Raw genomic sequence first — 13,904 nt, 5'->3', positions numbered from 1 at the left:
GAGATTGCTCTGGATTGGTTCAGATCCTATTTAACTGATCGTAGTCATTTTGTTTTTATGGATGGTCACAGATCAGAGGTCGGTCCTGTTAGTACTGGTGTCCCTCAGGGCTCATTACTTGGTCCCTGGCTTTTCAGCATTTATATGTTTCCTCTTGGACAATTGTTAAGATCTCTCGAACTGAACTACCATTTTTACGCTGACGAAAAGCAGACTTACATCCACTCTAATCTGGGCCAAGATGTAAATATTTCCCATCTCTCACACTGTCTCTCTGAGATTAAGTTGTGGATGTCTGAAAATGTCTTGTGTTTGAATAGTTCCAAAACGGAAGTTATGTTACTCGGCTCTCCCCATAAATTGTGTAATGCTGGATCTTTAGCTTTGTCTGTTGATGGTGTTGCTCTGGAGTTACAAAGTAGCCTAAATTAAAAAACCTGGGCGTTATTTTTGATCCCAGCTTGTCATTTGAACCTTTCGTGCTGAACACTGTTAAGACCTCGTACTTTCATCTCAGAAATATTGCACGGCTACGACCTGTGCTGTCTTTCTCTGTTGCTCAAAGGTTAATTAATTTGTTTGTCTTTTCTCGTCTAGACTATTGTAACGCCCTTCTTATTGGAGTCTCAAAATCTTGTATTAACAAACTTCAACATTTACAAAATTCAGCAGCCAGAATTCTTTCAGGGGCCAGGGTTGTTGATCAGCTAACAAAAACACAAACTCTCAAATATGAAACTACCGGTTTATATATATAATTATTTAGGTAATAATTAATACAATAAATACATTATTTAAAATATTTAAAAAATATTAAATAATATATTTTTTAAATAAAATAATTTGGTACATACTTTTTAGAATAGATAGTGAACTCTTTTCTCATCAGAATTATTGTGCTTATCTTTACACCTGTAAAAATCAATACATCAAGAATATTTAGACTCTAAATATACAGTGTACTTAAGGTAAGTCTGCAGTGCATGCATCAGCACAACAAAATCACAGATAGGGTGGAGAAACAAGGTGTAGCTTGTTGATGATGATGCCACAACAAGCTCATTAATGTGAGGTAAAAAGAGAATGTCGGCAGCCCTGTTCAGTCAGGCTCGCGGTTTTCTTTCCCATGAGAATTTATTAAGTCTCCACCATTGTGTGACCAGAAATCCCTGCCTGTGATTCTGTCCATATCATCCTTTCTTAACCTGCACTAACCCTCATGACTAAACCACACAAGGCCACTTTGGTACAGAGAACACAGTAAAAGAAAAGCATGATACATTCTCTCAGGGGGATCAGAAAGATATTAAAATCAGAAGCACTGCTAATGCTCTTAAATGCACTGATGTTTGTCTTGGATTAAAGCAATTATAATATATTAATGCTGGATCTGTACTGGACAACGAAGACCGACGGGTCAGGTCACGCACTGTGCTTTACCAATGATCTGGACTCTGCCTAATCAAATGGATAACATAATATGCACACAAACATTTGTATTTCTATCATGCTAATACTAATACTAATACATTGTTTTAATACTAATGTAATAGTATTTTCTATCCTCCAAACTGAATATTTGGGGCCAGTAAGTTTTTTTAAATTAGTTAAATAATATTAAGAAATTAATACTTTTATTCAGCGGGGACACATTAAATTGACCTGAAGTGACAAAGACATTTTCAGTGTTAACAAAGATTTATATTTTAAATAAATGCTCTTTCTTTTGAACTTTCTATTCACAAAAATATTAATCAGCACTGTTTTCAACATTGATTGCAATTAGAAATGTCAAATCAAAATATTTAAATTATTTCTGAAGGAACATGTGACACTGAAGACTGGAGTAATGGCTGCTGAAAATTCAGCGTTGCCATCATAGGAATAAATTACATTTTAAAATATATTCAAATGGAAAACAATTATTTTAAATTGTAATAATATTTCATAATATTACTGCTTTACTGCATTTTTAAGCAAATAAATGTTGCCTTGTTGAGCATACGAGACTTCTTTTAAACATGAAAAAACTGACAGACCCCAAATGTTTAAATGAGGCTGTTCAATAGAAGAATTACAATAGATTATAAAAGAATGAATAAATACATTATATGGATCTTAATCTTAATATATTGTGACTTTACCTTTTGTAGTAACTAACAAATCCTTTGTAAGAAAGAGCTTCTCCAGGTGGCAAAGAGACTGCTGTGCCTGCATAAATTATGTTGAGACTAATTAATTGATTTGAACAAATGTATTACAAGTTTCTTAGAATTTTATTAGGATCTTTAAATAAAGTAGGTTTTGATGTTATGCCACATGCATGCTACCTGCTTGAGAGCACACAAGAAATCAGAGAGCTCCAACAGAACTGGGCGGAGCAATCTGAAGAAACATAGGGATGTAAAGATCTGAGGCGGTGTGAGAACATTCCCATCATCCACCAGGACAAACACACCAAGACTAGAGAAACCAAACCTGCACAGAAAGACAAATAGTATGCGAAATACGGGTAAAGGATATTTGCAGTTCATCTGGTCTTTATGAAACACTGGGTCTGAGTCACTGGTGTCAAATGTCATTACTGATGAAAGAGTAGCATGATGGAAAACTCAATGTTCTGACCTCAGGTTGTAATCTATGATAGACTTTGGTTTGGGTTTTAATCTCAGAGCTCTGTGGATTTGTTTACTTAGTAAGCCTCTGTGCATCTGGAGAAGAGAGGCAAGGTAATTTGAACTCAAAGTCACAGCTTAAGTAATTTAGCAGTAGTAAGTAAAAAACAGATTTTTAGCAAGGATGTGAAATATCTAAACACAAACCAACAAGCCTTCAGATTACACAGCAAGATAACTAGTAGCACTAGAAAAAAACCTGATGGTTTGCCCATCTTGCTGATGAACCTGGTGAAGCGGTGTCAGTCTTTTCTTAAGGGTATTTGTCCTGAATATCAAGCACTCACCAGGAAAGGCATACAGATAGAGTTGAGCATAGAGAACGCTGTCAGATATCCCAGAATTCTTAGCATCTCCAGCTCCCTGGCCCGTGACTCTGTAATTCTTTGATGGAACCAAGACTCCAGATGAAACCAAAGTTGCAATCTTTTTTCCCTACTCTGACGTCTTAGTGAAAGGTCTCAAATGAGAAAAAATGTGAAGCGGGACTTGATTTTGTCCATCAGGAATTGACTGGATCGTTGTCATTTGCTAATTGCTGCAATCTCATGTGAGTGACCGGTAGCTAAAGGGCAGGAATTGTTGTTCTGCCCTCACAACGATGTACATGTCATCAGAGAGATGTCGTTACGAGGGTAAGGTGAAGTACATTTTTTTTGATTGAAGATTATGAGGGCACATGAACTTAAAAAAAAAACAATGATGTGCAAAAATAAATCATTTATAATAAACACTGCAACATTTCATGAAAAAAAAGGACTGTCAATTTTGATTTAATGGTGACTTAAAAAATTAGTCATTCAAGCAAGAACTAAGCTTGACTTTTTGTCCTTAAGGCAGGAAATATTCCTCAAATCTAAATCAGCTCATGCTCAGATACGTGACTGAGCCACCCTAAGAACGAAATCCTAGAATCACCCCTGATTGGGACTGAAACAAATTCAAGAGAGTTAGGACTATAAATGACAGGATTATGTGTGAGGATTAGGAACACAAAAGACCTGGTATTTATGCAACATTTCCTTGATGAGCTGTTCGCTCCCTTCCCTGGTGATCAGCTGAGTTCTCTGAGAAACAACAAACAAAGATTCTGAAACATATGAGTATCAAAACATAGACAGAAATGCAGAGATGCAATGAACATGCTTCATTTTATTTTACGCATGCATACTCCCAAGCAATTCTTGAGCAGCCTGGCCTTACTAACCCGAAGCTGTTTGGCTTTGCACTCCACTGCTGAGTTGACAGGGATGACAGGGATAGTAGCAATGCCACCCCCACCAGAATGTCTGGGCCCAATTCTCCCCACAGTAAGCACAAATAAGAGAGCGACTCTCGGGCTGCTCTGTCACACATTCAACCTCCCCTAATACATCAGTCTCCTGAGTGGTGTTCGATTGCTGCCGAGAACTACAGGAAAGAGAGAATGCCTTAAATGTGTAGGAGGGGGGAAATGAAGGGAACATGAACCATGGAACAGAGAAGAGAAACCTTTTAGTATATGAATAGATATGTACTGCTAACACTTTAAGTGTGACATGACAAAAAGTTTGTGAGAAAAAAAAATGTTGCAGACTGCTTTTTGTTAGGACTGAAAGCATACTGATTGAGATGAGATAGATTATGAGACCTTTACCTTCCTGTAGAGGGCACCAGCCAGAACCGCTTGTGCATTGGCAGTTATTATACTACTATGTTTCTCAAATTGATGCTGAGAAACCGCACAGCAGCAAACTGCTCCAAACACCACCAGAGAATATGTGTATCCTGCCCAGTTGAACAAAGCCTGCCTCTCACAGAACAGGATAACCCACCTGTGGTTAAAAAACATACAAAAACAGATCAGAGAATTTTAGCAGCCATTACTCCAGTCTTCAGTGTCACATGATGATTCAGAAATAATTCTAATATGCTGACTGGCTGCTTAATTTGATCAATTATTACTGGTGCTTAATTATTAATAATGGTTCTTATTTTGATTAATGCTGAAAAAGGTTTTTGCTGCTTATTATTTTTTGTGAAACATGATATTCTAATAGTAAACAGTTCTTTTAATTTCTAATAATACTTCACAATAATACTGTTTTACTGTATTTTTGATCAATGTAGCCTTGGTAAGCATAAGAGGCTTGTTTGAAAAACTTAAAAATCCTAATTCCAAACTTGCATGGCTTGAAATAAGAATCATAGTCATACCTGAGAGTCAGAGGACTTAAAATGCAAAAAAGATCAGATGACAGTCTCAGAAGCACAACTTTGACTAAGGCTGGACGGAATGTCACCCATATTGCATAAAGGAGAATGTAACCAGTATTGGTTTTACTGGAGACCAGTAGTGACTCTCGTCCAGAATCCTCTTCTAGGTCCGACCTCTGTATATATCAAATATTAACATTTCTCTCATTCAAATGGGGGAAGTCGTGGCCTAATGGTTAGAGAGTCGGACTCGTACCGGCAGGGATTGTAGGTGGGGGGAGTGAATGTACAGCACTCTCTTCCATCTTCAATACCATGACTGAGGTGCCCTTGAGCTGGACGGAACCCTTGAGCAAGGCACCGAACCCCCAACTGCTCCCCGGGCGCCGCAGCATAAATGGCTGCCCACTGTGGGTTCACGGTGTGTGTGTTCACTGCTGTGTGTGTGCACTTTGGATGGGATAAATGCAGAGCACTAATTCCTAGTATGGGTCACCATACTTGGCCACATGTCACGTCACTTTCTTTTCTTTTCTTTTCATTCAAAACACACCTTTCACAATGAAAACAAGTACAAAAGAGAAGGTTGTCCCTGGCTCCTGTGTATCTTCACAGTTACCTCGTTGTAATTCTGTTGTTTTTCCCACTCATGCTCAAACACAGAGCATAGAGTGTGGACAGACTCATTATACAGCTTGCAAAGGTCAGACAACCGCAGCGGTCCCCTGTGGCCCATTACAAACAGCCTGAAAACAGAAAGAAATTGTTCAAGCTTGCTGTGGATGATAACATTATGAATACCTCACCAGTTATAGGCTTAGACTTACCTATTTATCCAAAAGAGATTCTTACCGATAAGGCTCTCTTTTGACTGTGAGCACAAATATCAAACACAAATCTCAGTGCAGAGACAATGGTGGGAGATAATATGCATTTATTAAATAAATGCTGTAGTGAATTAATAGATTTATCAATATAAAAACAATTAAACAGAATATTGTTTTGAAAACACAAAAGAAAAAGTAAATGTGCACTACTGAAGGAAAATGATTTCAAATCCATATTTAATTATGAAATGACACAGTCTAAAAATAAGAGACATTCAGTTCATGCAGTGTGAAAAAAAAGAGTTGTGCTTACCTCATTTCAGTAACGCTGGCAGCGTCTAAAAACAATATGTCTTGCAGCGTGTAAATGTCAGTTTTTTTTTTGTTTTATTTAATTTGAGTTATTTTAATACTTCAACAAACTAAATGGAAATGAAATCATATATATATTGAATTTATACATTCGCTTTGGATAAAAGCGTCTAATAAATGACTAAATAAATAAATAAATAAATAAATGACTGCATCTGCCTCTCATACAGCTGGAACAATAGCACCTTACAGGAAAACACATAAAGTAGCCTAAATTTCACGCTATTTACACTTGCCGACGATATTTAGGTTTGAATGTCCTCTGGCATGTTTTGGTATAATTAAAGGACACTTTCTGCGCGGAATTAACCGCGTCTGGAGCGTAAACAGTGGATCGTGCAGATCGCACGGCACATGTCCAATGAGAGCAGCGCTTTCGGCTGTGGGCGTGTTTTCCAGCTGTCAATCACTTTGTTGCATAAACCTTTTCAGTCCTTTTAACCTCTTGAGACCCTGCAAAACATTTTAGGAAGAAATTAGTATTTTTTCATGTCATTACATTGTTTAGAGCATTAAAAAAATGTAAAAAAAAAAAAAGATATTTCATTCATAAGTTATGCTACGTCCTTGGTAGAGGACATCGGGACTCAAATAAAAAGACACGAATGAACATGCATAGGCAAAAACAATTGATTTAAAAAAAATCACCAATACATTTTTAGTTTTCAGGATTTTTTTTTACCAAACTTTGTATAAAGATAATTCTCAACTATGTTATAACAGAATGATTTGATATACCATTTTTCTTTATGCAAAATGTGTGTAAAATGGCCATAAACAGGTTTTCTCATTATATATAATGTATCTATAAACTAAATCTAATTAGCATATTAATGTGTTTTTGGGTGTAATAATGGGAGTAATAATTGACTAGATTTTCATAATAATATATAATATTTCATAGGAATATTGAAATATAATTTCTTTCCCTATTCATTTGTTGTGTCTCCCAAAATGCATAATAAACATGCTTTTAGTCCTGGTATCCTCATATGAGGACATGTATGAGATCAACGTCCTGGCCGTCTCCAAAAGTCTTCTTAGGACAGGAGAGGGAGGGGGGGATGGGGAGGAAAAGTTTCAGAGCGGTCGAGCCGATATAGACAAAGACACAAGGAAGCTGCACTGCACCGGAGCGCAGAAGTCCAGAGTCAGCAACTTCTATTGATTAAAAACTAACCTTCCAGTTTCTCCACTGCGCTTGCGGTGAGCAATAGAATTTAAACGAGCCGTACGCTAGAGCCTTCCACGCCGATGTCTGGGACATTTCCAACCGGAGTGAAGCCACTCAATCTCACATATCATTTCATTCCTCTTAACTACATTAGATCATCTACCAGATTAACCTGCTGGAGCATTATATGAAGCCTAGATGATATAATAAACTATTAATGTATTCATTAATATTGCACATTATTATGTTATATAAATATATATATATATATTCAGATAATTTTGATGCCATTGAGACTAACCTCTTACCTTTGGGTTAAATCAGATGGTGATCAATCCAGGAGCTCTGGGTTCTGTGGATATCTCCTTACCTTCTTCTCCTTCCTTGTTGTCTTTCTTACTTTTCCTGTCTCGGTCTGGTTTTGTATGAAGGTAAGATAATAATTATCTAATGTAAAACCTACTTGATAATTACAAAATATTATCATATTTCCATAAGAGTGTCACTAAATTAATATCAGACATTTTTGAAGACCAAGGAGAGGGAGTGGTCATGGTGAAACATCCAAACATTTAGTATCTCTGAAAAGCCCTGAATGTGCTCTGTACAGGACTTAAAACTGTGGCATGTATAGTCTCAGAGAAATTCACCAAAATATAATGAGGACTCATATGAGGATGCAGGGTCTCAGGAGGTTCAAGTCTGTGAGCAGCACTAGTGAAAATGCTGCAATTGTGCATATTTTCAGCATAATAATTTGAGCGAAAGTTTTTTTCAAAGTCCTTCATTTATTTCAGGTTTAAAATAAATATTCTAGTTCTAGCTTAGTCAGAGTAAAATTTAACTGGACTAATTATTTTATTCATTAATAAATGTTTAATTAATAATTACAATTCCAGTGAGGAATTTATAAAACAATACTACCATTCATCATTAATTTAAAATCTGTATCTGATCATTTAGCAGTATTTGAGAATTTATCACATCTGGTCTTTTCTCAGATTTAGAAAATAAACATTAGAGAAGATTTTAATACAAAATTATATATATTTGTATTGTTTTAAAGATGTTTACATATTACTATAAAGTGAGAGAAAGAGAGAGAGAGATAAAAGGGAAAATTATTTGATTTAGGCCTCACATTCTGTATATATTCAGATTCATTCAGATACATTCTGCATCTGAACAATAAGAAAAACAAAGCATTTGTTCATAGCATGTGTAAACAAAAAGATAATATAATGATGATATATAATAAGGCCTCATCAAAGAATGAGCAAACAAGTAATTGACTTTCAGGTTTAACATGAGCTCAGTTTTGTTGCTTAGCGACATGCCATGCAAAGTTCCATGTTGTGTTGTGTGTGAAAATGGGCGGTAATGGAAAAAGAGAGCATATTTAAATCACCTTAAATATCTCACTGAAACTACATTTCATCAGTCCAACAGAAAACAAAAACGGCTAACCATGTCTATAACTCTGTCTTCTCAGAGTGAGATGTCCCGTAACAGAGTTGAACCTGCAGCAAATGAAGAGAGTGATACAAAAGTCATACTCCAGTCAGGTTTGCCGGGCTTTTTTTAAAATTCTTATATATATATATATATATCCTTGTTGTCTTTCTTACTTTTCCTGTCTCGGTCTGGTTTTGAAGATAGTAAAGATAATAATTATCTAATGTAAAACCTACTTTAAAAAAAAAACGTTAAATTTGTTTTTATTATTATTATTATTATTATCAGAGAGTAAAATCTGACATATACATTAAGATCATCACATTAAGTGAACATTAAGTAATCATCACTTATTATTTCATTATTTTTATTTCTATATCAATCCCTAATCTATATTTCTTTTTGTCAATAGATTGTCCAGGAATATGAAAGAGCAGTTATTTTCCGTTTGGGACGACTACTAGGCGGTGCAAAAGGACCTGGTTAGCAATTACTATTCTTAAAATCATGTATAATTTGTTAAAAATTGTTTGCTTAGTTCAATTGTAACTAGCAGTTCTTTTTATTGATTGTTTTTAAAGGTTTGTTCTGGATTATTCCATGTGTGGACACATTTCGGAAGGTTGATTTAAGGACAGTATCTTTTGACATCCCTCCACAAGAGGTGAGTGATTAATTTGAAAATGTTTAAATCTTTTTTTTTCTTTTCTTGTTTCAGTTCTTGTTTTTTTTTTTCTCCAATGAGTAACAAGTTTAATATCATATTGTGTTATAATGTAACATGTATCGCATTTTCTCCTCAGGTGCTGACCAAAGACTCAGTGACTATCATGGTGGATGCGGTGGTCTATTATCGCATCTTTAACCCCACTGTCTCCATTACCAAAGTGGAGAATGCTAATCATGCCACACAGATGCTTGCACAGACTACATTACGAAACATGCTCGGAACTAAGAGCCTGGCAGACATCTTAAAAGACCGTGAGGAGATGTCCGAACAGATGGAGGTAAGATAACCCTTCCTGAAAACAACTCTAAATCTTTAGTTGTTTAATACTCCTAAAAATAAAGGTTCTTTATTGGCATGTGGTTCCATTAAGAACCTTTAACATCCATGGAATATTTCCATTCCACAAAAGGTTCTTAGGGGAACCCAAAATTTGTTCGTCTATGGCGTTACTGCGGACCTTATTTTAAATCTTAAACCTTATTTTTGGAATCTTTATTTTTAAGAGTATGGATAGAAGCATATAAATACCTTAAATATAAATTGTTCATTGTTTTATCTTTTGCCTGACAGGCTGTGCTGTATGCTGCATCCAAGAACTGGGGTATCAAAGTGGAACGGGTTGAGCTGAAAGATGTCAAACTGCCCACCACTTTGCAGAGAGCCATGGCAGCTGAGGCAGAGGCCACCAGAGATGCCAGAGCCAAGGTGGGTGTCTGAGCACTGAAAGATTGTCACATGCTTCACAGTCACACACACACACACACTCACACACACACTGTCTGCAGAGCCTGCCAAGTTTAGTCTTATCAGCTTTGCAGCTTTGTGTTCAGTCTGTCTGGGGAGACATGTGTTCTGATTGGTGGATTAACACCTGCAGCCCCTCACATACGGTCAGGGGTGTAAATTAACTGTAACCCCCCTTAAGCCAATTAATTTAAAAAACAAGACCTGCAGACCAGTAAAGCACCTGCAGGTCAAGATATTAGCTTTATGTTATTGCTATTTGTTATGACTGACCACTCACAATATAGTTAGATACAGTGGGTACGGAAAGTATTCAGACCCCCTTAAATTTTTCACTCTTTGTTATATTGCAGCCATTTGCTAAAATCATTTAAGTAAATTTTTTTTCCTCATTAATGTACACACAGCACCCCATATCTTACTGTAAGTACGAAAATTATTTTTTTATCTTAAACGTACTTAAGTATTGAAAGTAAAAGTACAAGTAAATGCAAAATGGAAAAGAAGCAAATAAATAAATTTATATATATATATAAATGTTCATGCACAGCTTGAGTAGCAAGATTGTGTTTCTTTCAACTCTTTCTTCCATTTTGTATTTTTTGGGTAAGAATAAGAAGCACTTCATCTGGTAGGCTACTTAGTGTCTTTCCAACATAAGAAAACATTTAAAATAGTAGAAATGTGAAATTAAAACCGCCAGTAGGTGACAGCAACTGACTGTTAATGAGTGAGTCATTGAGATTCAACTGAGTCATTCAAACGGCTGATTCATTCAGGAACAAAGCATTTGACTGTGTTAATGAGTGAATCACTGAATCATTTATTCAACCGATTCGTTCAAAAAGCTGATTCATTCAATAAGTAAACACCGTCATTGCTCAGAGAAAATGATTATTAAATGTGTTATCATGCTGATATCTGCAGAAAAACGGTACTCTTTGCGTGATATAGATTGTTAACTATATTAAATTATATGAATATAAAAAGCATACAGAAGCAATTTTGCTGTCTACAATTTAGAATGCCTGGAGTTTTGAGTTTTAATAGACTAATAAATCAATGTGTGTGCACTCTGTGTGATTTGGTGATAGGTAGTCTACTTGACAATGTCAGATCGCACATCATTACAACAACACTTACCATATTATCGCAGATATACTGTATATCGCACGCCCCAGACTCGACTTGAGTGGAAAATGAATCATCCGCGGTTGTGCGCGCACTTGTTTGCACATGAGCAAAGGTGTTTTTAGGATTCTAACTTGCAAGCGCAAGACCACTGATTCGTCAAACCTGCTTTCCTGCAGTGTTCTTCTGACTTCTGACTATTTTGTAGTAAGTAACGAATATACTTCGGGGAAATGTATTGGAGTAAAAGTATACATTTTAATTGGGAAATGTATTGGAGTCAAAGTAAAAGTTGTCTGAAATATAAAAACTCAAGTAAAGTACAGATACTCCCAAAAAACAAAAAATACTTAAGTACTGTAACGAAGTATTATTTCTTCGTTACATTACACCTGCTTATATATAATTATAACATAAATTAAAATTTCTATAGTTACATTAATTATTTACATTATGTATATAAATTCATTAGAGGTAATTCATTTAAACAAATTAATTTATATGTTATTAATAATTATATAATAATTTAATGTTTTTCTTTCTAGGGAAATAAATCTATTAAGCAGCTTCTTCAGGGCACTAAAACTTTTATAATCTTTTTTTTCATTATCTCTTATTTTTCATTATCTCTTGAGATGTAAACGTATGACCTTAATTGTATTTTCTTTCAGTGTTTTAAATTGACAAATCAATCTACATGAAAGAAAACTGTCATAGATTGTTTATTCATCTGCCATTCATCTATTGTTTAAATTAATTTACCCATCCATCCATACAATAGTTCAGAGATGCTAACCTGACCTCCCCTTAAACTACAGTAGGAGCTCTCTCAATGAACACTATAATGTGAGTCATATTGTTGACTGGAAACCTGAGTCTTTATGTCCTCACACTATGGCACAATGAGCAGGAAAAACAAACTGGCTTTGCTCAATGGAAATTTCCAAGCAATTAAAGGTGTGTGCCAGAGGCCACACTGTGAATTGGGATTATGTTTATATGATGAATGAATTCATGGTAAAGTGGTTGACCACTGAAGTGTAGCCTTTGTAAAATGAACATATTTAAGTGTGTTCTAATCTATCGTGAACAGGTGATCGCAGCGGAGGGAGAAATGAAAGCCTCGCATGCTCTGAAGGAGGCGGCAAATGTGATGTCAGAGTCTCCGTCTGCTCTTCAGCTGCGCTATATGCAGACGCTGACTGAGATTGCTTCAGAAAGGAACTCAACTATTGTCTTTCCTCTTCCTATTGACCTCATTTCTAATTTCATGAAAAGGTGACCTTATATAGGAATGATCTATTAATGTTCAACTATCACTGTACAGACATTGCAGCCTTTTCTTTTAAAATCCTCTGTTTTAACTATAGGCAAAACATATTCTGTTCATATTAGATATTTTGCATCATGTGTCTTACATATTTAAAAATGAAATTGTTCAAAATATTCTTTTGTATTACATGATTAAATCTATCAAATAACGTGGCTAAGGTATATTCTACTCTGATATGATCGGATTATTTTATATGCATTTAACTAATCTTTTATGTATAAGAATAAAACTGATTTAAATCTCATTGTGTATGCCTATAGCCTTTTAACAACAAGTACACACATACACAGAGAATCTAATTATATGTAGATACATGACAGAATGACTGTTTAACGCAGTCATGAGAAAAGACTAACGTTAATCTGTCGGCCTTCAATGGAAATTTCCAAGCAATTAAAGGTGTGTGCCAGAGGCCACACTGTGAATTGGGATTATGTTTATATGATGAATGAATTCATGGTAAAGTGGTTGACCACTGAAGTGTAGCCTTTGTAAAATGAACATATTTAAGTGTGTTCTAATCTATCGTGAACAGGTGATCGCAGCGGAGGGAGAAATGAAAGCCTCGCATGCTCTGAAGGAGGCGGCAAATGTGATGTCAGAGTCTCCGTCTGCTCTTCAGCTGCGCTATATGCAGACGCTGACTGAGATTGCTTCAGAAAGGAACTCAACTATTGTCTTTCCTCTTCCTATTGACCTCATTTCTAATTTCATGAAAAGGTGACCTTATATAGGAATGATCTATTAATGTTCAACTATCACTGTACAGACATTGCAGCCTTTTCTTTTAAAATCCTCTGTTTTAACTATAGGCAAAACATATTCTGTTCATATTAGATATTTTGCATCATGTGTCTTACATATTTAAAAATGAAATTGTTCAAAATATTCTTTTGTATTACATGATTAAATCTATCAAATAACGTGGCTAAGGTATATTCTACTCTGATATGATCGGATTATTTTATATGCATTTAACTAATCTTTTATGTATAAGAATAAAACTGATTTAAATCTCATTGTGTATGCCTATAGCCTTTTAACAACAAGTACACACATACACAGAGAATCTAATTATATGTAGATACATGACAGAATGACTGTTTAACGCAGTCATGAGAAAAGACTAACGGTTAATCTGTCGGCCTGATGCAGAAAAAATGGGTACAATGAGCCCTGATCAGTGAGTCCCATAATAGGATTGACTACATCAGATGCAGGAATGGGTGGACAGTTTAGAAGAGTTACTGTAATCTGCCATCTAATC

General features: G+C 35.5%; 1 protein-coding gene and 1 pseudogene across 1 annotated transcript; one reads left to right on the top strand and one right to left on the bottom strand.

Moving 5' to 3' along the window:
* LOC107721841 (multidrug resistance-associated protein 1-like) overlaps window positions 1-4,031 on the bottom strand; it is a 9,552-nt pseudogene extending 5,521 nt beyond the window's left edge.
* A 3,497-nt stretch (window positions 4,032-7,528) lies between these two features.
* On the top strand, window positions 7,529-12,586 carry LOC107721840 (erythrocyte band 7 integral membrane protein-like). Its single transcript, XM_016530010.1, has 6 exons — window positions 7,529-7,675; window positions 9,112-9,181; window positions 9,281-9,363; window positions 9,503-9,706; window positions 10,000-10,134; window positions 12,398-12,586. The coding sequence occupies exons 1-6, from the start codon at window positions 7,529-7,531 to the stop codon at window positions 12,584-12,586; spliced, it is 828 nt and encodes a 275-aa protein (XP_016385496.1).
* The last annotated feature ends 1,318 nt before the right edge of the window (window positions 12,587-13,904 follow it).

Source organism: Sinocyclocheilus rhinocerous, unplaced genomic scaffold (genome assembly GCF_001515625.1).
Source record: "Sinocyclocheilus rhinocerous isolate Xijiao unplaced genomic scaffold, SAMN03320098_v1.1 scaffold90, whole genome shotgun sequence".
Taxonomy (NCBI): domain Eukaryota; kingdom Metazoa; phylum Chordata; class Actinopteri; order Cypriniformes; family Cyprinidae; genus Sinocyclocheilus; species Sinocyclocheilus rhinocerous.
This window is presented reverse-complemented; position numbering and strand designations above follow the sequence as displayed.